Source organism: Myxocyprinus asiaticus, chromosome 27 (genome assembly GCF_019703515.2).
Source record: "Myxocyprinus asiaticus isolate MX2 ecotype Aquarium Trade chromosome 27, UBuf_Myxa_2, whole genome shotgun sequence".
Taxonomy (NCBI): domain Eukaryota; kingdom Metazoa; phylum Chordata; class Actinopteri; order Cypriniformes; family Catostomidae; genus Myxocyprinus; species Myxocyprinus asiaticus.
This window is the reverse complement of record NC_059370.1, coordinates 41,805,435-41,827,706: the sequence shown is the minus strand read 5'-3', so window position 1 is coordinate 41,827,706 and position 22,272 is coordinate 41,805,435. Positions and strand designations below refer to the sequence as shown.

At 41.8% G+C, this 22,272-nt stretch overlaps 1 protein-coding gene across 3 annotated transcripts in view; it reads left to right on the top strand.

Annotated features, from left to right (window-relative positions):
* The window catches only part of LOC127417959 (uncharacterized), a 21,348-nt gene extending 320 nt beyond the window's left edge, over positions 1-21,028 (top strand). Inside the window, exons 2-7 of one of the 3 annotated variants that reach the window (XM_051658255.1) lie at positions 2,280-2,321; positions 9,246-9,396; positions 10,874-11,017; positions 17,320-17,451; positions 17,532-17,738; positions 20,286-21,028. In XM_051658255.1, coding sequence (XP_051514215.1) covers positions 9,319-9,396; positions 10,874-11,017; positions 17,320-17,451; positions 17,532-17,738; positions 20,286-20,510 — 786 coding nt within the window. In that variant the 5' untranslated portion in view covers positions 2,280-2,321; positions 9,246-9,318 and the 3' untranslated portion in view covers positions 20,511-21,028. Of the gene's footprint in view, positions 1,031-2,279; positions 2,322-9,245; positions 9,397-10,873; positions 11,018-17,319; positions 17,452-17,531; positions 17,739-20,285 lie in introns of all 3 variants that reach the window. The other 2 variants (XM_051658254.1, XM_051658253.1) reach the window with 2 other exon arrangements.
* Positions 21,029-22,272: the final 1,244 nt, after the last annotated feature.

The following is a 22,272-nucleotide window of genomic DNA, read 5'->3' as shown; positions in this document are numbered from 1 at the left end:
TAAACACAGTTGTAAAGTATCAGGGTCATTACAAAATGTATATAGTATAGTAGGCCTATTAGACATTATAAAGGGTTATATTATTATAGTATATTATATCTTGCAGATCAGTGTGATTTTTTTATTTATTTATTTTTTTAACAATAGTATGTGATGCTTATACAATTAGTCAGGCATGGCACATGTTGAAAAGACACATGCTATTACCATGGTCATTTTTTGTTAGTGTAGATAACGTCCTGACACACTTAAGTTCAGAAATATAGATTATAATAATGTTTCAGTCTCTTAGTTGTCGACAGTAATTCTTTGCGCAATAATCACACAATATGGGCTTCACCCATGTGTTATAGCATCACACTGGTGGAAATTACCTTTATATTACTTTACCATAATAATTGGTAACTTAATGAACTAATGAACGTATTAAAACAGTGTTGCCCTGAACCCCTGAACCAATAATATATTATTATATTACAATATATTAATGAGGTGAAATGATAAATACCACATAAAACTAACACACACTGACAGCCAGCAGCAACAACCATCCACACACATCATTTGAATATACACTTGTCTGATGTCCTTGGGGAAAATAAACAAAAGAGTTTGTGTCTCACATGATAAGGGGCAAAAGGAACAGAAACCCATCTGATTCAAATTCCCCCCGAGAATTTATATGTTCATGATTTATTTTCATGGTGTCGCTGATGCATTTCTGTGCATGGCAACTTGTTTTCATCTGTATTGTGTCACAGTTTCACTTTAGATTAGTCATTCACCATGAAGCTGTAATGAGTGAATGGGAACGTGGGGGAAATTTGCATAATATCCTTAACTTTTCTGCAGTTTTAAATTCTCCAAGTCTATGCATCCAACACTGTACACTTGAGTGTTATACAGTGTTGTTTTCTGATGTCTGGGGATTCTGGCACAGTTGTGGTCCAATTACTGCTGCATGCTGGGGGGACAGGAAAAGTATGGCTGAGTTTTGACCTCTTTCTGGGGTGGATATGGCTTGCATTCGGTAAGAGGCTTTTGGGCCAATTTTGGACCGTAATTTCATGCGGTATGTGGGTCAAACTCCCAGGCAGAATGCAGCCAGATTCGGGCCAAAAAAATTGCTATCTGGGTATGGAAAAAAAAATAGTTTTAAAATTTAAATAGATGTTTGATTTAGTCTTTTATTATCTGCTAAAATGGCTCATTCTGATATCCTCAGGTGCCTGACATCAAAAACCCAAACGTATAAATGTATGACCCTCTCACATCGTCAATTAGATGACACTTTTTTTTTTTCAGATCTATTATATTGTTAAAAAAATACATTATAACTGTATTTCACACAAAACGTCTATGATAAACTTGAATTCAAAAACATTTAATTTTTTTTTTTTTTTTTGGTTTTAAAGTGAAAAATGACATGTCTCATTAAAAGCTGAAATTCTTTGAAGAAAAAAATGTTGGCAGGGAGTAGTGCAGAATACTATTTTATTAATATTTCTTACAAAATATATATAATTTAATAAACTGTCCACAAGATATAATATAAAACTTGTCCACGAGATTATAATCATATGGTGTAACTAACAAGTAGGTATAGCCATTTTGTTGTCATGTGACCAAAAAATAAATAAATAAAATAAAAAACACATAAAAGGGGCCCCTTTTGTCATATCGTTAAATATCAATATTTTAAATTTTTTTTTGAAAAGGCACATTTTGTTCAGGTGATTTCGTGTAACCCTAAAAAACATAAAATTCTTGTAAAAAATATGTTTTTTGTTTGTTTGTTTGTTTTACTTTGAAACATATGTTTTAAAACCTTTTTGAAATGGATGATTTACTTTTGTGTACATTTGTGTACTTGTTCCTTGCAACATTCAAGGTGCAAGGAAAGTATTTGAATACCTCTTACTTGGTGGTTACACCACATGACATTTTTAAAGTTAAATCAGTTTTTGGCTTTTTTTGTTTTTTTTTAAGAAAATTTTTGAAACCAAAATTGACACAAAGGTTACATTTCTTAGAACTTGATACATTTGTTTTAAACTAGATTTAAAAAAATAAAAACTTTCTAATTTTAATCACCTCAGACAACCTTATTTGTCAATGACCAAAATATCAGTGACACCTATTATGAAATTTGTCCTGGCTAATTAAATATTTATACCATGATTAATGGAAACATGTAGATGCTTCACACTTCAACCCTCCATAAATAATGTGTTTGTGTGTGTGTGTGTGTGTGTGTGTGTGTGTGTGTGTGTGGGCAGGTTTAAGTGGTTTACGAGGACATTGTTTTAGGTTATAAACTGGTAATTACAAGGGTATTATGCTATAAATGTGGTTTATGAGGACATTTCTAGTGTCCCCATAATTCAAGTCTCTTAAAAAACATACTAAACGATGTTTTATTGAAAATGTAAAAATGCAGAAAGTTTTTTGTGAGGGTTAGGTTTAGGGGTAGGGTTAGGGTTAGGGGAGATAATCTATGGTTCCCTATCTGTCACTCACTCGACGTTGGTGTCGATGTAGTGACACTAGGGGTCACTCTTGGGAGCCCGAGACACCTCTGGTCTTTGATAAAAGGCCAATGAAAATTGGCGAGTGGTATTTGCATGCCACTCCCCCGAATATACGGGTATAAAAGGAGCTGGTATGCAACCACTCATTCAGATTTTCTCTTCGGAGCCGAACGGTCATGCTCGCTGAGCTGAATACTACTGTTCATTCACCTGCTGGATCTGACGGCGCATTTCAGCGGCTTCTCCCTCCTCTGCACTGGTGCACTGCAGAGAACGCCCCTGGGCGCTTCGGCAGAAAAACTAGAGAGTATATTTTCTGAAAGAGCATTTTTCCCCTCTAAAAGAGTATATATTTCTCTAAAAGAGCGCACACACGGAACGTCTTTTTAAAGACGCGTCTTTTTAAAGATGCTTTTCCGATTGTGTGTTATTCCTGGTTGTGCTCGTTATCTCTCGCCTTCTAACGGTCACGATCACTGTCTTTCGTGTTTGGGCACTGCTCACGCGGAGACAGCGTTCGTGGATGGTCACGTTCTCATTGCGAGAATATGTCCATGGCAACGTTGTGGTCGCGGCTCGCCTTCGTAAGAAAGCGAGCCACCCCAGAGGCTTCCGCCTCGGTCCTTTTACCCACGGGTTTGAGGCCAGCGCGGCTAGCACTGGGGGCAATTTGGGGACCCCAATGGGACCGCTTCCGCCGGGTATCCCCCCGCGGACCTCCCATTCCCCAGCACGCTCGTCTGCTCCGAGCGGGCTTCCGGGTGAGTCCGCCGGTTCGTCTCACGGCGAGTTCGACCTCTTATTCGGAGCCCGCGAAAGTGATGAGCTCTCGAGAGCAGCATTGGAGAGCGGGCTCGTCCAGTCGGAAGCCTCAGCTGGGCTCCTCACTTCGGGGTCGATCGCCCAGTCACAGGCTGACGCGGAGATGACGACATGCTTTCCCAACAGCCGCGAGCGTCGGTTAGAGTGGATTTCACCGCTGTTCCCTGAACCCTCACTCGCTGGGCTCGCGGCGCTGCTCAAAGCCACGCCCCGCCCCGTTCCTTTCTTCCCGGAAGTGCATGAAGAGCTGACAAGGTCGCGGGAGGCACTTTTTACTGCCCGGTCCCGATCTTTTCAGCTTCCCCGCTCTCACTACCCTCGATGGTGGGGCGGCCAAGGGTTATTCGGCAATCCCCCGGTGGATAAAGGCGCTCGCGGTGCACCTATGCCCGCAGAGCGCCGCCACCTGGCGCGGGTGCCCAAAGCCCCCGTCCAAGGCCTGTAGGTTTACGTCATCGCTGACGGTTGAAGCCTACGGTGCCGCTGGACAAGCCGTCTCCACCCTGCATGCCATGGATCTCCTGCAAGTCCGCCAAGGCACTAAAGGAACTGCACGAGGGTAGTTCCGCCCCGGGATTGATGCAGGAACTGCGCTCGGCGACCGACCTCGCTCTCCGAGCGACGGAGGTCATGGCGCGGTCTCTCGGGCGGACGATGGCCACACTAGTGGTCCAGGAGCACCACCTTTGGCTCAACCTGGTCGAGATGGGTGAGGCCGACAGGACACAATTCCTTGCTGCCCCCATTTCCCAGGTGGGCCTATTCGGCGACACCGTCGAGGACTTTGCCCAGCAGTTCTCGATGGTAGAGCAGTAGATGGATGCTAGCCGGCTTATCCTGCCCCGGCGCGGCTCAAGATCCCGCAGCCCATCTACTCATCGCCGAGGGCGTCCCCCTGCGGTGACTGCACCGGCTCCGCCGCAGCCCGCCCCTCCGGCCTGGCCCCGGCGTGGAGCCCAACGCAGGAAGCCGACGCCACCCGTCTCACAGCCGGCACCGAAGAACCCACGGAGGTCTTCGAAGCGCCCCTGAGACGGGCGACCCAGGGACAACTAAACCCACTGCTCTGGAGATGGTAAGCAGATCTTCGTCTTTTTGTTACCTTTTGCATTTAATTGCGCTGCATGCCCAAGTGGCTGCAGTACTCAAGAGCTCAGCAAGAGTGGTTTCCTTGTTCCGTGGGTCACATATCCGGTGTGTAAGGCTGGCATCACGACCACCGTCCACCATTCCATTTGGCAGGTTGGCGCTCCAGCGGCAGTCTCCCGCCCTGAGCGCCCAGCTGTGGCACAAATCCGCCCCCGATGTGACAGTCTCCACGGGTCATGAGGACAGGTCTCTTCCTCCCCCGTCCCAGGCTGTTCCGGGGGTGGTCATAAGGAGCCAGGTAAGTGCTTCGATGTCCTCGGACTCTGCACGGCCACGATGTGGTGTGGCACCTCTAGCTCTGCCCCGCCGCGAGGCCCCACCTGCCGGTACATCCAATGACATTGTCCCTTTGGTCCCCCTTGCGCGGAACTTGGATGCATGGCTTGCGCTTTCCAGTCCGTCACGAGGGCTGGTCCGGACTGTCCGACTCGGCTGCACGATTCACTTCGCCGGGCATCCGCCCAGGTCCAGCGGTGTCCACTTCACCTTGGTGAAAGACGGAAACGCTGCTACCTTGCGCGGAGATCGCTACCCTCCTACGGAAGGACGCGATAGAACCTGTCCCTCCAGCCGAGATGAAGGGGTTTTACAGCCCCTACTTCATTGTACTGAAAAAAGGTGGTGGGTTGCGGCCAATCTTGGACCTGTGAGTACTGAACCGGGCCTTACACAGACTCCCGTTCAAGATGCTGACGCAAAGACGCATTCTAGCGAGCGTCCGGCATCAAGATTGGTTCGCAGCGGTAGACCCGAAGGATGCGTACTTTCACGTCTCGATCCTTCCTCGACACAGACCCTTCCTGCGGTTCGTGTTCGAGGGTCAGGCGTATCAGTACAAAGTCCTCCCTTTCGGCCTGTCCCTGTCTCCTTGCGTCTTTACAAAGATCACAGAGGCTGCCCTTGCCCCGTTAAGGAAGGTGGGCATTCGCATTCTCTATCTCGACGACTGGCAAATCTTAGCTCACTCTCGAGACGGGTTATGCGCACACAGGGACCTGGTGCTCTCACACCTCAGCCGACTAGGGCTTCGGGTCAGCTGGGAAAAGAGCAAGCTCCTCCCGGTTCAGAGCATCTCTTTTCTCGGTTTGGAGTTGGACTCAGTCTCCTTGACGGCGCACCTTACGAACGAGTGCGCCCAGTCGGTGCTGGCCTGTTTGAAGGCGTTCAAACAGAAAACAGCGGTTCCACTGAAACTTTTTCAGAGGCTCCTGGGGCATATGACATCCTCGGCGGTGGCCACCCCGCTCGGGTTGATGCATATGAGGCTGCTTCAGCACTGGCTCCAGACTCGAGTCCCGAGACAGGCATGGTGCCACGGGACACACCGCATGGCCATTACGTCGGTCTGTCACCGTCTTTTCAGCCCTTGGACCGACCTCTCATTTCCACGAGCAGGTGTTCCGCTAGAACTGGTCTCCAGGCGCGTCGTGGTCATGACAGACGCCTCCAAAATGGGCTGGGGCGCTGTTGGCAATGGGCATGCAGCCGCCGGCCTCTAGAGGGGTCCGCGGCTGCGTTGGCACATCAACTGCCTCGAGTTACTGGCAATTCTGCTCGCCCTGCGGAGGTTCCGGCCGTTGATCCAGGGCAAGTGCGTGCTAGTTCGGACAGACAGCACGGCAGCGGTAGCATATGTCAACCGCCAAGGCGGACTGCGCTCCCGCTGTATGTCATAACTCGCCCGCCATCTCCTCCAACGGAGTTAGCAGCACCAAGTCGCTGCAAGCCACTCACATCCCGGGCAACCTCAACACTTCGGCAGACGCGCCGTAACAACAGGTTACCCTCAAGGGAGAGTGGAGACTCCACCTTCAGGTGGTCCAGCTGATTTGGAGTCGATTCGGTCAGGCACAGGTGCACCTATTCGCCTCCCAAGAATCCTCCCACTGCCCGCTCTAGTACGCCCTCACCGAGGCCTTCCTCGGCATAGATGCGCTGGCACACAGCTGGTCCCCTGGCATTCGCAAATATGCGTTTTCCCCCAGTGAGCCTGCTCGCACAGACCCTGTGCAAGGTCAGGGAGGACGAGGAGAAGGTCGTGCTGGTAAGCACCCTACTGGCCCGCCCAGACGTGGTGCTCGGACCTCATGCTCCTCGTGACAGCTCCCCCGGGCAAATTCCCCTGAGGAAGGCCCTTCTTTCTCAGGGAAGGGGCACCATCCGGCACCCGCGCCCAGACCTCTGGAATCTCCATGTCTGGCCCCTGGACGGGATGCATTCACTCAGGCTAGGGCTCCCTCTATGAGGCACCTGTATGCCTTGAAGTGGCGTCTGTTCGCTAAGTGGTGTTCTTCCCGTCAGGAAGACCCCCAGAGGTGTGCAGTCAGATCAGTGCTTTCCTTCCTGCAAGAGAGGTTGGAAGGGAGGCTGTCCCCTTCCACCTTGAAGGTGTACATTGCTGCCATAGCAGCACACCATGACGCAGTCGACGGTAAGTCCTTAGGGAAGCATGATCTGATCATCAGGTTCCTAAGAGGCGCCAGGAGGCTGAATCCCTCCAGGCCGTGCCTCGTTCCCTCATCGGACCTCTGTAGTTTTTCAGGGTCTACAGAGAGCCCCCTTTGTGCTTTGCAGTCAGCCGGGCTTAAGGCACTCTCCTTGAAGACTGCCCTCCTGACTGCGCTCACTTCCATCAAGAGGGTAGGTGACCTGCAAGCGTTCTCTGTCAGCGAAATGTGCCTGGAGTTTGGTCCGGGCTATTCTCACGTGATCCTGAGACCCCCGACCGGGCTATGTGCCCAAGGTCCCCACCACTCCTTTTAGGGACCAGGTGGTGAACCAGCAAGCGCTGCCCCAGGAGGAGGCAGACCCAGCCCTGTCGTTGCTGTGTCCGGTGCGCGCTTTACGCATCTATTTGGATCGCACGCAGAGCTTTAGAATCTCTGAGCAGCTCTTTGTCTGCTTTGGTGCACAGCGGAAAGGAAGCGCTGTCTCCAAGCAGAGGATCGCCCACTGGCTCATTGACGCCATAACTATGGCATATCTCACCCAAAACATGCCGCCCCTGGTAGGGCTACGAGCCCATTCTACCCGTGGTGTAGCGGCTTCTTGGGCCCTGGCCAGAGGTGCCTCTCTAACAGACATTTGCAGAGCAGCGGGCTGGGCAACACCCAACACCTTTGCAAGGTTCTACAACCTCCGGGTGGAACCGGTTTCGTCCCAGGTAGTGGCACGCAACACAAGCGGATAAGCCCGGGATAGCTGGCCGGGTGTATCGCTTGCACATAGCGCCTTCCAACTCCTTTTGAGCTGAAGACGTGCGCTGTTAATTCCCAGTAGTGTTCACAAAAGTTGTTCCCTGGTTGACTTCCTCCGAGCCCTGTGGCAGTCGAGTTTTCGGAGAGACTCGCTGCCGGCCCAGTACACGTGCTAACTAAGAGCCCGGTTCTGGGGTAGGTGCTCCGCATGTGGCGGTTCCCTGTAAGGTTAATCCCATGCGATCTATATCTTCCGCTAGTTCGTTTCCCTGCTGGCAAACTGCGTCTTCCTTGGGCAGAGCCCCTCTGCCCCAGTCTCCATGTTGTAGTAACTCCTCCCCCATTGGGCAGGATCTACCTTGAAGGCTCTCCACATGGTTGGAAAGACCATGTGATGTATTCTTCCACTTAAATACCCCCCCTCTCTTGGTGCGAGGTGTTGTCTCCGCGGTGTCCTCCCCTTGGGAGGGACACCCCCCGACTAGACCTGGCGGCCCAGTCGGATAATCCCCTTTCTTTTTTAGGGACTGGAAAAAGAGAAGGGGAAAGAGGCCACGACTGGGTTAAGCCTGTCTCTATCTCTGGGTAGTCGACTTGTCCCCAAAAAGGGCCGTTCGACACTCATAACTATGTTGGGGGAGGTTACGTGTCGACCTGGTGCGCTGGCTATGAGGCACACAGCAAGTCTGCCCACCACACACCGCCAGTTCACGTAACACAGTTCAGCCTTGTGGCATTTTGTATAGGGACCCCTAGTGTCACTACATCGACACCAACGTCGAGTGAGTGACAGATAGGGAACGTCGTGGTTACTGGTGTAACCTCCGTTCCCTGATGGAGGGAACGAGACGTTGGTCCCTCCTGCCACAACGCTGAACTACCCGCTGAAATGACCTTATATCGGCTCCTCAGCGTAAAACCTGAATGAGTGGTTGCATACCAGCTCCTTTTATACCCGTATGTTCGGGGGAGTGGCTTGCAAATACCACTCGCCAATTTTCATTGGCCTTTTATCAAAGACCAGAGGTGTCTCGGGCTCCCAAGAGTGACCCCTAGTGTCACTACATCGACACCAACGTCTCGTTCCCTCCATCAGGGAACGGAGGTTACACCAGTAACCACGACGTTCATACAGTATAAAAATCATTATGTCTATGGAGAGTCATAATGATAGCCACACCAACATGTGTGTGTGTGTGTGTGTGTGTGTGTGTACATGTTTATACTACATTGTGGGGACCATATGTCCCCACAAGGATAGTAAAACCTGAGATCACCTACATTGTGGGTGAAATGGCTTATTAAATATACTAAACAATGTTTTTTTTTTGAAAATGTAAAAATGCAAAAAGGTTTCTGTGAGGGTTAGGTTTAGGGGTAGGGTTAGGGTTAGGGGATAGAAATTATCGTTAGATCTGTATAAAATCCAAAAAATGCATGGAAGTCTATGGAGAGTCCCCACAATGATATAAAAACATAGTGTGTGTTTGTGTGTGTGTGTGTGTGTGTGTGTGTGTGTGTGTGTGTGTGTGTGTGTGTGTGTTAGGCAGGTGAAGGACACTGCACAGGAGGAGACACTCCTGTCTGGTGAGGAGCAGGTGACCCTCATCACAGAAAGCATGTCCATCACCTCAGCTGATGAGGAGAAACTTCAACTCCTCAACAAAAACACTGAACTGTGCAGACTCAACAAAGAGGTAGAAAATCAATTAAAGTGTCACATGACTGTCATATGACCCTTAGAACTTTCACTGCAACATGATGTAACTGTTGTGTAATGAATTGTTTTTTAAACTACCTTAAAAAAAGAAAGACTGAATTTCCCCCAGTTGCAACAGATCTAAACCAGTCTGACCTGGGGTTGACACCAGAATCCACTTATGGAGTTTGAAAACAAACACACTTTCAGTTTCATCATTTATCCAGCTGTATAATATATGGGCAAGAGATTTCTTTTCCGTTTATACTTGGCTGATAAAAGCATTTATAATTAAGGTGTCTCATAAATTATATTTGAAATGCACCAAGGGTAGAGAGAAAAAAGTTAATAGTAGCCTAGATTAAAGGAATATTCCAGGTTCAATGCAAGTAAAGCTGAACTGACAGCATTTGTGGTACAATATTGATACACGAAAGTAATTTTGAACCATCCCTCGTTTATTTATTGTTTAAAAGCAAAGATTGCAGTTACTATGGAAGTGAATAGGGCCAGTCCATCAGCATTAAAATACACACTGTTTCAAAAGTACAGCCATAAGACGTAAATGTTAACATGTTAACTTGATCTGAATTAGTTAAAAACAGGGATTTACTGCCGTTATGGCATTCACCATATTACAGATTTTACTAGTTATTTTACTAGTAATTTACACTAGGAAGTTTAATAAGGGATTTTATGTTAAAAATCACTAAAATCATGTTAATATTTATAACATTTACGTCTTGTGGCTATACTTTTGAAACAGTGTGTATTTCAATGTTTCTGGACTGGCCCCATTCACTTCCAATGTAAGTGCCTCACTGTAATCATGACTTTTGCTTTATATATATATATATATATATATATATATATATATATATATATATATACTGTATATATAAATGAAGGACAGATTGAAATACAATTTTGTGGTAATCAGCATTATGCCACAAATGCAGTCAATCGAGCTTAACTTGTATTAAACCTGAAATATTCCTTTAAAAAAAAAAAACTGTCCACACCAACAACGCAGCCGAGACAAATGGCTTCAGAGTTTTTTGACTGTCCAGCCAAACATGAATTATAAAACAGACCCACTCTGTTTTCTCTTAATCTGAGAGTAGTTGAGCCAAAACCTGACTACATTTTGGCAAAATATGAAGTTGCTCAGTTCTGTGTTCCTTGCAGGACTTAATAGCGCTACATTCCAAGTCTATTAAACAGTTTTGTGTAAGGAATAGACTGAAATTTAAGTTGTTATTCATATTAAGTTTGCATATTTAGACTTTAATTACACAAACCTTTACAGGCTGTAAAACTGGAACCAATGTCAAGCTAGTAGTTTTCTTTAATTTTAGCAACACTGCACAAAACCAGCACAAAAGAACAGGTCCTAGATAGAACAATAGAGATGAACTTGAGGGTAAAGTGAATGTAATACTGACTGTGTGTGCGTGTGTGTGTGTGTGTGTCAGCTGATGAAGCTGAATGAGGAGTGGGATCACATTTATCACAGCACCAGTGTGGGTCTCCAGCAGCGTGTAGAAGCTCTAGAGGAGGAGAGATCAGTGCTCAAACAGCTCAACAGCAGACTGCTGCTCAAAGTCGACCATGAGCAGGTATGTGGCCAGACACACACACACACACACACACACTCTCACTTATTGTGCGTAATCTCATGAAAATAACACGACCGTGGAGACAGATTTGCAAGATGACATTATGTGGTTCATTACATGTACTGCGGCAATTCTGAGGCAAAATGCTCACTTTGTGGTAGTAAAAGCAAGTTAAATTTTCTCCCAAACAAATTACGTTTTTAAGGTTTATCGGGTTTTAAATGCACAAAACCAATCTTCCTACCTTAAAACTTAAACCTAACCGATAGTGTCATAAAAAGCAAATGTGAGATGAAAAGTGCAATTTCTGAAGCAACCACGTCATTTTGTGGTGGTTCTATGACATGTGTCGATTCACATGCTATTCAGGACTCGTACCCCTGGTCCTTTACAACACAAGTGCAACGTTCTAACAGTTGAGCTACTGCACAATTTGATTGCATCAAATAAGCTTGTAAATGAAGCTGGTTATGTAATGCAAACATTCAAATGTATCGTCTTACAAGTCATGCACTATAGTGAAAGAGTTTAGAAGTCATAAGTGTTTCTGAACTGATAATCTGTAGTTTTACTTGTGATTTGTGTGAAAGGAAATAAAACCATTGTTGTTGTAGTGCCTCTAGTGTTTATTTCACCAGGATACTGGAAACTAGGTACGTAAAAATCATGTAGCAAAAATGTAAGTAGATGTGAAATGAAACCAGGTTATGCCACTAGAGGTGCACTAAAAAAAAGTATGCATCTCAATAGCAGCCATTTGGGATCAGTACTCAATAATTCAATGTTCTATTCAAGGTATCTCAATAAATGGGCTTTAATTCATTTCATACTACACTAAGGGCTCTTTTTTCATGAGTGCACAAAGTGCAGCACTACTCGCAATGACCGTGCTCTACATCTTATCCAATTTTCGTGACAGCACGAGTTATAAGTGCAATTTTCGTGCCAGTGCAAAGCGCAAGTGGGCATGGGTGGGAGTGTGTACGCATACTGTGGGTTTATTGCATGTTGATGAAGTGGCGCAAATCGCAATTTGCTATTTTCCTGAGAAATAGGTCATTGCGCTAAGACGTTTCAAAAGCAGGTCTGTTTTCAGCGCTAAGTCCAAACTCGATTTAGCCAAACCCAGTTGAGCATGCTTGCGCGAAAATACCAAAACTTCATGGCCATGCCCACTGACATTGCGCATGTGACTTATGGCATAGCGCTGCTCTTAGTGCTCTTAAAATAGGACCCTGAATACTATTAGTGTGGTATTACAATTTTTTGTAATACACTGTAATGAGTTAAGACAGGTAGTTACCTTAAGGAGCTAATTACTTAAATTGGAATAATCTTATGTAATCAGGTTGATCCAGTCATATAAATAATATTTTAAACTTGAATAAAACCAGTTAATTAATATGTTACCAAAAGAAGCACATGTTATGGCTATTTAACAAAACATATTTTCTTTAATTTGGCATCATGGTAATGTGCCATAATAATACCATGGCATGTTTTGAAGAACTTTTGAGTACCACGTAAATACCACGCTGCAGTGTTGTGAAAAAGGATTTACCACCATCCTGATTTCTTCTCTTTTTGTGTGTATCTCATAATAAATTGTTTCAAAAATTCAAACAAAATCTAACATAAAACAAAGACAATCCGAGTAAACACAAAATACAGTTTTTAAATGAAAATGTTATTTATTGAAGCAAAAAAATTATCCAATACCAGCTGGACCTGTGTGAAAAAGTATTTGCCCCTTAGTTACTAAATCCCTAAATCTATGAAACTGAATTCATAATGGGGTTCAGCTGGACTAGACACACCCAGACCTGATTACTGCCAGCCCTGTTCAATCAAATCAACACCTAAACAGAACTTTTTCAGCAGCATGAAGTTGGCTAAAGGTCTCACCAAATAGCAAACTATGCCAAAATCGAAAAAAATTCGAGAAATGATGAGGAAAAAGGTGACTGAAATACATCAGTCTGGGAAGGGTTATAAAGCTGTTTCAAAGGACCACAGTGAGAGCCATTATCTCCAAATGGAGAAAACATGGCACAGTAGTGAACCTTCCCAGTAGTGTCCAACCTTCCAAAATTCCTCAGGAAGTCACAAAAAAGCCAAGTCCTCTCTCGCATCAATAAAGGTCACTGTTCATGACTCCACTATCAGAAAGACACTGGACAAAAATGGCATCCATGGAAGAGTGACGAGGCAAAAACCACTGAAGAACATTAAGGCTCGTCTGAATTTTGCCAAAACACACCTTGATGATCCTCAAAGCTTTTGGGAGAATGTTCTGTGGACTGATGAGTCAATAGTGGAACTGTTTGGAAGACAGGGGTCCCGTTACATCTGGCGTAAATCAAACATAGAATTCCACAAAAAGAACATCATACCTACGGTCAAGCATGGTGGTGGTAGTGTGATGGTGTTGGGATGCTTTGCTGCTTCAGGGTGACTTGCAATAATTGAGGGAAACATGAATTCTGCTCTCTACCAAAAAATCCTAAAGGAGAACGTCCGGTCATCAGTCCGTGATTTGAAGCTCAAGCGCAACTGGATTATGCAGCAAGACAATGATCCAAAGCATAGGAGTAAGTCCACCTCTGAGTGGCCCAAAAGAAGCCAAATTAAAGTTCTGGAGTGGCCTAGTCAAAGTCCTGAGTTGAACCCAATTGAGATGCTCTGGCAGGACATTAAACAGACAGTTCATGCTCGAAAAACCCTTCAGTGTGGCTGAACTAAAGAAGTTCTGCAAAGAAGAACGGGACAAAATTCCACCACAGTGTTGTGAAAGACTGATCTCCAGTTATCAGAAGCGTTTGGTTGCAGATGTTGCTGCTAAAGGTGGCACAACCAGCTAATAAGTTTAAGGGGGCAGTTAGTTTTTCACATGGGTGATTTAGGTGTTGGATAACTTTTTTGCTTCAATAAAAAATATATATATTTAAAAACTGTATTTTGTGTTTACTCAGGTTGCCTTTGTTTTATGTTCAATCTCGTTTGAAGATCTAATACAATTTAGTATGAAAAATACACAAAAATAGAATCAGGAAGGGGCAAATACTTTTTCACAGCACTTATATGTATATGGTAATCTTTCAGTATTTTGGCATATATCAATGGAGTACAATGGAATTACCATCTAAAATCATCACTGTTCTGCCACAGAATCTTATTTTATAAGAGCAATAAAAATACATCCAGTTATAATGAACTTGGTTGTGCGGGCGGTGATCTTGATCATGATCTTGTTGGAGTAATTAGATCAGATGATTGCTCTGCATGGTTGAGAGCCAAGAATATGAGGCTTTTCTTCAGGTTTACTGTTCTGCAAGTCGACAAGTGAGCCGGAAGTGTAATAGAAGCATCACAAAATGATGTGATTGTGTTTTTCATCTCACATTTGCTTTCATGACACTATCGGTTAAGTTTAGGTTTAAGGTTTAGGGTAGGGACAGTAGCAATTTTAACCACCATGCAATTGCGTGGGGCCCCGGACGTCGGGGGCCCCCTGGCCCGAGTACGAATGCTCTGCAAAAACTGCTTGAGGGGTGACATGTTGTTCTGCGGTCTCAGAGCGGTTCTCGAAGCCACCGGGTTTGGGTCAGTAGGACTTTGGGTTCGGGTTTGTAATTTATGAAAAAAATACACAGGCCTACTGAACTTGTTTCACCCACGCGCAGTCACTCACACAGATATGCGCAAACCGATGAGGGGCCGTTCATACTGAACATGTTTTTGCGTGCATCTACTCTGTTTTTCCATTGTTTTTCTATGTAAACTTGCTTTACGAACGTCCTTGACTGCTGTACCGCATCTCGCTGTTTCTTCAGTGTGTCACACAGGACCGGCACATTTTTAGACACTGTGTCAAGTTAAAAATAACTTCAGGTTTCAAAAACGCATGTTGAGACACCTGCGTTCTGTTTCAGTCGTTGCGCTGCATCTAGACTGTTTTTAGTGTTTCGTATTTAACGTTCTGAACAAGTTCAGGCTGCAAAGATGTGACTGTTACAATGTTTAACATGATTCCAGATTATTCTGCACCAAGCAAAGTTTCAGCGCTTGATAAACGGCAATGTTTTTGTTTTTTCTTATGCTCTAGTGTGCTGAGGGGCCACCGTGGCTTGTATGTTTACTGTTACAATACTGTAACGAATGTTGCTTATGATGCTTATATAAAATACAGCCTTTTGCAACATGATGAACAATACACGGCAGTATTAGAATATAAGCTCCCGGTGAAAGTAAATAAGACAGAACTATATTACTATTGTATACAACAAATCCTCAAAGTAATAATAATAATACTGTGTCATATTATAATGACAATCTGGACAACAATAAATAATTATTGGGATATCATATTAATATATACTGTAACAACTGAATTTCAAAATGTTACTGGGTGAAGTAGTAGGTTTTGCACACCCTGTTCACACACATACATACACACACAAAGTGTTTTGTAAACATATATGTAGGTAAATATTGCTTTTTTTTATCACTGTATTGTGGAAAAACTGGAAAACATGCATTAATTATCTTTAACTAGATTTGTATTTCATTAAACATTTTGAATGCACTTGGCTACAACGGCTGATAGGAAGAATTAAAAATTATGATTTAAACTAAATGTTGTAATTTTTTTAGTAAAAGTTTCAAAATGGGGCCCCGGGTTGGTTGGTTGCTTGGGGCCTCAAAAATCGTAAACCCACCCCTGGGTAGGGAGGTCAGTTTTTGTATTTAAAACGTCATCTGTTTGGAAACTTTAACTCGCTTTTAGCGCCTCACAGTGGACATTTCACCTCAGAACTGCTGCAGTACGTTGTAATACACCGCATAATTTCAATTTGCAAAAATGTTGCCACAGTCAAATTTTATTTTTATTTATTTTTTTTTATTTTTTTTTTGTGAGATCAGGCTGGTTTTATGTCAAAGCAAACTCTCAAAAAGGCTCTTCAATGGCTTTTTGCAGCACCTTAGATCAGCAAATTACCCTCTTCTTATCAAGAACCCCTTTTCCTATGTAGGGTTCTCGAGTTGGTTACTTGGTTCTTTGAAGATAAAATAAAAAATAGGTTGCATTATAGGTCCTTCTAATCAGTGTTTTTGGTTTTAGAGTTCTTTTAAAGGTTTAGTTTACCTAAGAATTAAAACTGTGTCATCATTTTCTCACCTTAATGTGCATCCAAACCAAAATGACTTTGTTTCTGTCATGGAACATTTTTCCATATTATTAAAGTGAATGGGAACAGGGACTGTCCAGCTCCAAAAATGACAACAACAAAAAAACATCATAAAAGTACCAAAAAAGTTGTCCATACTACTTGTGCGCTATATTCCAAGTCTTCTGAAACCATACGATAGCTTGGTTACACTTTACAACAAGGTTCAATTAGTTAAATCCATTTGGTATCATGAACTAACAATTAACAATATTTTTAACAGCAGTTATTAATCTTAATATTAATTTATAAAAAATACAAATGTTCATTGTTAGTTCATAATGCATTAACTAATGTTAACATAACTTTTAAATTTAAAAATGTTTTAGTATAACTTAAAATTAACATTAACCAAGATTAATAAGTGCTTTGAAAGTGTTGTTTATTGCTAGTTACTGTTAAAGAAAAGTAGTTAACTATTAAAACCCTTATTATAAAGTGCTACCGATATGTGCGAAAGAAACAGATCAAAATTCAAATTGACATTTGCTAAAAATCTTCCCCACTGATGTCGCTTTTAAATCTCAATTGCACTTGCTTTGCTTCATAACATTCAAATAGTTCAACTTGCGATTGATCACGAGATGCATGAGAAGTAATAATATCTGACATCAGATTTGAGAGCTACAGCAATGGGGAAGATTTTCAGTGAATAACGACTTACATTTTGATCTGTTCCTCAAACATACCTTTAGTATGACTTCAGAACACTTGGAATAGAGCACTTTTAGGATACTTTAATGGTATTTTTGCTACTGGTCAAATAGGCTTTTGTGTGTGTGTGTGTGTGTGTGTGTGTGTGTGTGTGTGTGTGTGTGTGTGTGTGTGTGTGTGTGTGTGTGGAAAAGGGCAGCAGAAATTATTTGAAACGTCTCTTTTATGTCTCGTGGAGGAAAGAAAGTCATACGGGTTTGAAACTACTTGAGGGTGAGTAAATGATGGAATTTTATTTTTGAGTGAAGTTTCCCTTTAAGCATTAGTGCATAGTTAGTTCTCTATAGGACTGTACAAAAATAGATAAATATGTATGAGCAAACACTGATATGTTTTGTTTACTTATATCTGTGTGTGCAGAATAAGAGGGAGTATTATGAACACACATTGATGCAGGAACTAAAGAAGAATCAGCATCTTCAGGAGTATATCAGACTGCTGGAGAGGCGTCTGCACCAAACAGACCTAAACCACTGGACTATAGGGACTCAGGTGAGTGAACAAAGTCAATAATGCAATCTTTATATGTGGCTCGCCTTAAACATTTTTGTTTGTTCTTTTCTTTCATTAAGATGCTAGATATCAATATCACCTCAGAGGCTCACCTTCTCCAGAGGAAAACTAAGCCATCTGTGGAGGTACGATCATCTCCAGAGTTTCCAGTGTCTCAAGGTGCAAAGTCTAGCCGAAAACTGGCTGGCATGGGAACAGAGCACCAGACCAACCCAGAGAGAGAGGTACAGGATCTTAAAGAACAGCTGGAGGCGCTGCGGTGTCAGGTGAGTTCACATGTCATCATAACATTCACGGCTATATTCCAGAGTGGATGGGGAATCTCATATAGTCTTGCTGCTTAATGCTGAGTTTATAATGTGCTTATTTCAAGACCTGGTCGTTGAAATAACAGTGGGTAAACAGCTCACCCTAGTGGACATTAGAACAACTGCAATTTTAATGAAAGTCCTGTTTGGCATAAATTTTTTTTGATAATCTTTTTTTATTTTCTGTGATTAATTTTTATGTGAAATGACCTCATGGTTGTTTTACTTGAGTGTATATTGCATTTTAAATACCTGTGCCGAAGCTTTATTATCTAGATTACATACAGCACATGAACATGCACAGGTGAATCTCATAAAGAAATGTTCAAGTCATATTTCACCTCAATATGAAACAAATAAATAAATAATATATATATATATTCTTTTACATTATTTTCATAACGACTAAGCATGTTTCACCACAATAAACATTACTGAAATGAAAAATAAAAAAATAATAATAATAATAATAATAATAATAATAATAATTCTCGTTACGGTAATACAAATGTAATTTTACAACTATAAAATGCAATGCAAATAAATAAAAAAATCCTAATGCTCCAAAATTAGGCTGCATTATTTATTACAAAATATTTTTAAAGGGACAGTTCACCCAAAAATTACAATTCTCTCATCATTTACTCACCCTCATGCCATCCCAGATGTGTTTGATTTTCTTTCATCTGCTGAACACAAACAAATATTTTTAGAAGAATATTTCAGCTCTGTTGGTCCATACAATGCAAGTGAAGCAGATAAAGGCAGCATAAAAGTAATCCATACAACGCAGTGGTTAAATACATGCCTTTTTCAAGCGATATGATAGGTGTGGTTGAGAAACAGATCAGTACGTTCTTTTTTACAATAAATCTCCACCATTGACTAGCCCCATCCAGTAGGTGGCGATGTGCACTAAGAATGTGAATCAGCAAAAACAAAAGAATAATGTTGAAGTGAAAGTAAAAGAGGAGATTTATGGTAAAAATGTCTTAAATAATGATCTGTTTCTCACTCACACCTATCATATCACTTCTGAAGACATGGATTAAACCACTGGAGTCCCATGGATTACATATATGCTGCTTTTATGTTTCATTTGCATTGCATTGACTTGAGCTGAAATATTCTTCTATAAATGTTTGTCTGTGTTCTGCAGAAGAAAGTCATGCACATCTGGAATGGTCTGAGGGTGAGTAAATGATGAGAGAATTTTCATTTTTGGGGGAACTTTTCCTTTAAATTAAATATTAGACTACCACAGACTAAAATTTATGAAGCCGATTATAAAACGGAGCATAAAGACCATGAACGCATGTTGCAGGAGAATAAGAGACTGCGGCGCGGACAGGGAGCGATGTGTCAGTAGATGGCGCTGCTCCAGGAGAAGGTGAGCACTGGAGCAAAGTGGGCACTACATACTCAAGACTATTGTTGTTTGACCAGGGTGCGCTTGATAGTCATTTTTTGTGTGTGTCCCAGGTTAATGTGCAGAAAGAACGCACATGCATAATATGCATAAACCTACTTCTGCCTAGGCACTCTCCATCACAGTCACCAAGTCTTTATATTGATGCAGAAACAAATGCAACTGACATTTAAAAATATACTTAAAACCTGTCAACATTTTCAAAAGCAGATCCCATTAAAATATGCACAAATATTATTACCTGATTAATAAAGTGTTGTTAGCGATTATAAGCGATGCCAAGTGCTCTACAGAAATATTAGCTGAATGCTACCCTTTAGAGAAAATGGCTATTGCTACACAAGCTACATAACATTTAAGGTGCTGTTCTGAAACTTCCACCATACCAGCAACACGCAAAATGATCAGGCAGAAAGTCTTCGTATTGGTTAAACAAACGATCTGTCCATGGCCCGCACACATCTTTTTAAGCACTTTTTACCGAGCCTAGGGCTGAGACAGGTGTGATGTCTCATGGCACCTATTTCAATGATATCTGACAGGTAAGGACATTTTTGCATGTCATTTAATATAATAAAATAAAAATCACTTACAGGCTTGGGGCAATGGTTGCGAAACCTCTTTGGGTAGTCATTAGTTAGCTTGCTAAGGAAAGCATTAAAGGTGCACTCAGTCATTTATTTAAGCATGTCGAATTGACTTACATTGCCTTTCAGTAACACCAAGTGCCCTGGAAGCTGCGTGTGTGTTCTGTGTGTCTTTATGTTTTATGTTGTTTTAAATTCATTTATATCATTAAACTGTTCCCGCCTCTTCCTTGCCCATCCCTTATCTGTTACATTGTAGAATTGGGTTTATTGTCATTTTTGTGTGTCCTGATGGCCTAGTGTAGAACTTCACCCTTAATTCAAGTTTAATAGATAGAATAAATAGTACATGTCGAAATTTTATTTTGGGTGAACCATCTGTTTAAGGTGACAGCTTTACATTTTTAGATTTAACAGTGTATGAAAGCCTTTATCAAACCATCAAACAGATATCTAGAATTTTTATTTAATTTTTGATTTTGATCTCAGTTGAAGGTGTATGAAGATGACTTTCAGGAGCGCTCAGACAAACAGATTCTCCAGAGACTGCTGATGAAGAAAGTTCCTGCCGTGAAGGACCCGGTTCTGGTGCACCACTGCAACAATGAGCAGGACCGGTCCAGAACAGAGAGACGGAAACAGAGGGAAGAGCAGAAGGGCGGATATGTTTGCCCCAAACACAGTGAACATCACGGGCAGCTGGACTTCCCATGAACAGCTCACATATTGAGGATTTATCATATTAAAGCAATGGAAATAAAAAAACAAAAAAAAACTTTTTTGTATGTTTTAAACTTCCTTTTGTGACTAATATATTTATTTAAGTTTTTTTTTTTTTTTTCTTGGAATTTCTTATTTTCACAGATAAATAAATAAATGATTATATTGTGTTTTTTGTTTGGTGGTTGTTGTTTATTTTTATTGCATTTTACAATTGCAGTAAATGGAAACAGTACACTTATTTATTGTCTCATTATCAGTCAGTCTGATATGGCTGAATGGCTAAGAACTTGAAACTCAAACAAGCCATGACACAAGAGTAAATGGTGTTATCTTTACAAGCTAATCCATCTTTTGTCTTGCAGTGTAATTAGACTGACAGATCAACTCTGTTCATGCACTAGTATTGGGTTACTGATGATTACAAGGGAATGTATATATGAATGCAAACCAACTGTGGAATGTCTAGGATGATAAGTTAATAGTATTTAAATAAAATAAGTTATGCCCTTTTCAGAGTCATTTTATTTTATTTTATTTTTTTATTTTTACTGTTAATACATTACTAGCAGGACACTATTAAAAGAGTTTCTGTAGCTTTGACCACAAGAACAGAAGTGGCAACTGGAGTTTCCTGTATTGACCTCATTACTGACTAACTGGGTTTTTCCCAAAGTATAGGTTCACTTGAAGTCTTCACTTTTCTACTCAGATTGTATATTATATATAGGTCTAATGTTATGTTTTTTTGTTTTCAGGTTACTTTTTCAGATTATTTTTTATTAAAAAATAAAATTCACAAAAAGTTAAAGATTCAATTATATACAAGAGCATACATTTCTGTACAGGTTTCACCCAAATTCTCAGCTGCTATATTACTAAAAAAGGAAAATTACTGAAAATAGATAGATAGATAGATAGATAGATAGATAGATAGATAGACAGATAGACAGACAGATAGATAGATAGATAGATAGACAGACAGACAGACAGACAGACAGACAGACAGACAGACAGACAGATAGACAGACAGACAGACATACAGACAGATAGATAGATAGATAGATAGATAGATAGATAGATAGATAGATAGATATATAGGTAGACAGACAGACAGACAGACAGACAGACAGATAGATAGGAAAGAGTATTAGATAGATAGATAGATAGATAGATAGATAGATAGATAGATAGATAGATAGATAGATAGATAGATTTATTGCTATAGCTCTCTTTATATTTATACTTCAAATCTATGAAATGTTACGGACCGGGATATTTAAATAAAATGTAAATAACTATCATGGTTTGCTCTCAAGTGGTTAACTCTGAACTTTTTCTCTTTTTTTAGAGAAGTATGTTTGACCCAAGTATAGAGACTGATGATGTATTTCCTTTTTTCCTTGTTTAACGTGTTTTTAGCGTGCCACTGATTCTAAAAATCTTAATTTTAAAGCATATTTTGTTTTGGGGTGAATTTTGTTTGACTTAAGAAAACAATGGCAGAAAATTTGATTTTTAAGCACGTTTTTCTTTGAGTTGACGATAGTGTGACTTTAGCAAGCTGTGACATTCAATATGCAAATGTTTTTCCACCAAAACTGTTGTTCAAAGTGTTATGTTATGTTTTGTGATTTATTTATTTACCATTTTTAAGTGTAAGCCAGATATATTTGTGTGTATTTGAATAGACAGTATAATAATAATTATAATAATTCCTTACATTTATATAGAGCTTTTCTAGGCACTCAAAGCA